The 998-nt window shown below is 34.7% G+C and overlaps 1 protein-coding gene across 2 annotated transcripts in view; it reads left to right on the top strand.

The window, feature by feature from the left end:
* The window catches only part of LOC105987660 (chromosome unknown open reading frame, human C18orf32), a 4,181-nt gene extending 3,849 nt beyond the window's left edge, over window positions 1–332 (top strand). For both annotated transcript variants that reach the window (XM_013018997.1, XM_013018998.1), the window contains exon 3: window positions 96–332. In XM_013018997.1, coding sequence (XP_012874451.1) covers window positions 96–161 — 66 coding nt within the window. In that variant the 3' untranslated portion in view covers window positions 162–332. The remainder of the gene's footprint in view (window positions 1–95) is intronic.
* Window positions 333–998: the final 666 nt, after the last annotated feature.

Genomic DNA, 998 nt, shown 5'->3' with positions numbered 1-998 from the left:
TATACCCTCTGGTCTCCCCTTTTGTTGGCCGTATATGGCCTAAAAAAGCTGTACAAGAAGCCAACAATAAAAATAAAGGCATAGTAGACTGCAAGACTGCAGACACAAATGGATTACCAACAAAAGGACCAACAGAAATCTCTGATAAAAAGAAAGACTAATGTGATTTTCCCCAAAGGATCTCAGTTGTTTGAAAAATGGACCTGATGATATGAAGCACCTTCTTTGTAGTTGTATCTGACCTTTTTCTCTAAGACCAGAATTCTGGATAGACAATTTAGATATTACCTGGTACTAATCAGGAAATACATGGTATTTATATTTAAAATGAACTTAGTTGTATTTAATGACCTCATTTCTGAGTTCCTTTTCCATTAAAATAGTTCTCATTCCCTTATTACTGTTTTAATAATATGAATAAGTAGGAGATTTGTGCCTGTAGACCCTCTACTTAAAATCCTTGGTCCTTTAGCACTAGAATTTGCCATTTGCTGTAACTTAAAGAGTTCTAATTTCAAAAATTTTACTGTGAAATAGTACAATGATAATGATGTGAAAAGATGCAATGGAGTGTTCATAGGAGTAGTACCTGCTGCTTATGGCTCTGATGAAAATGAAAAAATTCCTTGATAAATGAAACATCTTTTACATATACATCTAATATATAAACTATAATCCTGTTGCATTCCTTCTGTACCTACAAATGCATTAAACATTCAGTTTAACTGGTGGTTCATTATTCTTTTGAAGTCTTTAGATACTTGAAAGGGAAATTTCTCACCAGGTCACAGAGCAGAATATTTTAGTATGATATATAATAGTGACTCAGCTGGGTAGTTGGAAACTGGTCTGGGCTCACTTATAGGGAGGAGTGTTCATCTTAGCCTTCTCTTCAGTGTGTAGGAATCAGCAATAGTCGAAGATGATAAGATAAACTTTTTTTTTTTTTTTTTCCCCAGCCCTGGGGATTGAACTCAGGCCTGAGTGCTTAAGGAAGA

The sequence above is a fragment of the Dipodomys ordii genome, unplaced genomic scaffold (genome assembly GCF_000151885.1).
Source record: "Dipodomys ordii isolate 6190 unplaced genomic scaffold, Dord_2.0 Scaffold43, whole genome shotgun sequence".
NCBI lineage: Eukaryota > Metazoa > Chordata > Mammalia > Rodentia > Heteromyidae > Dipodomys > Dipodomys ordii.
Note: the sequence above shows the minus strand (reverse complement) of the source record. Positions and strands in the feature narration are given on the sequence as shown.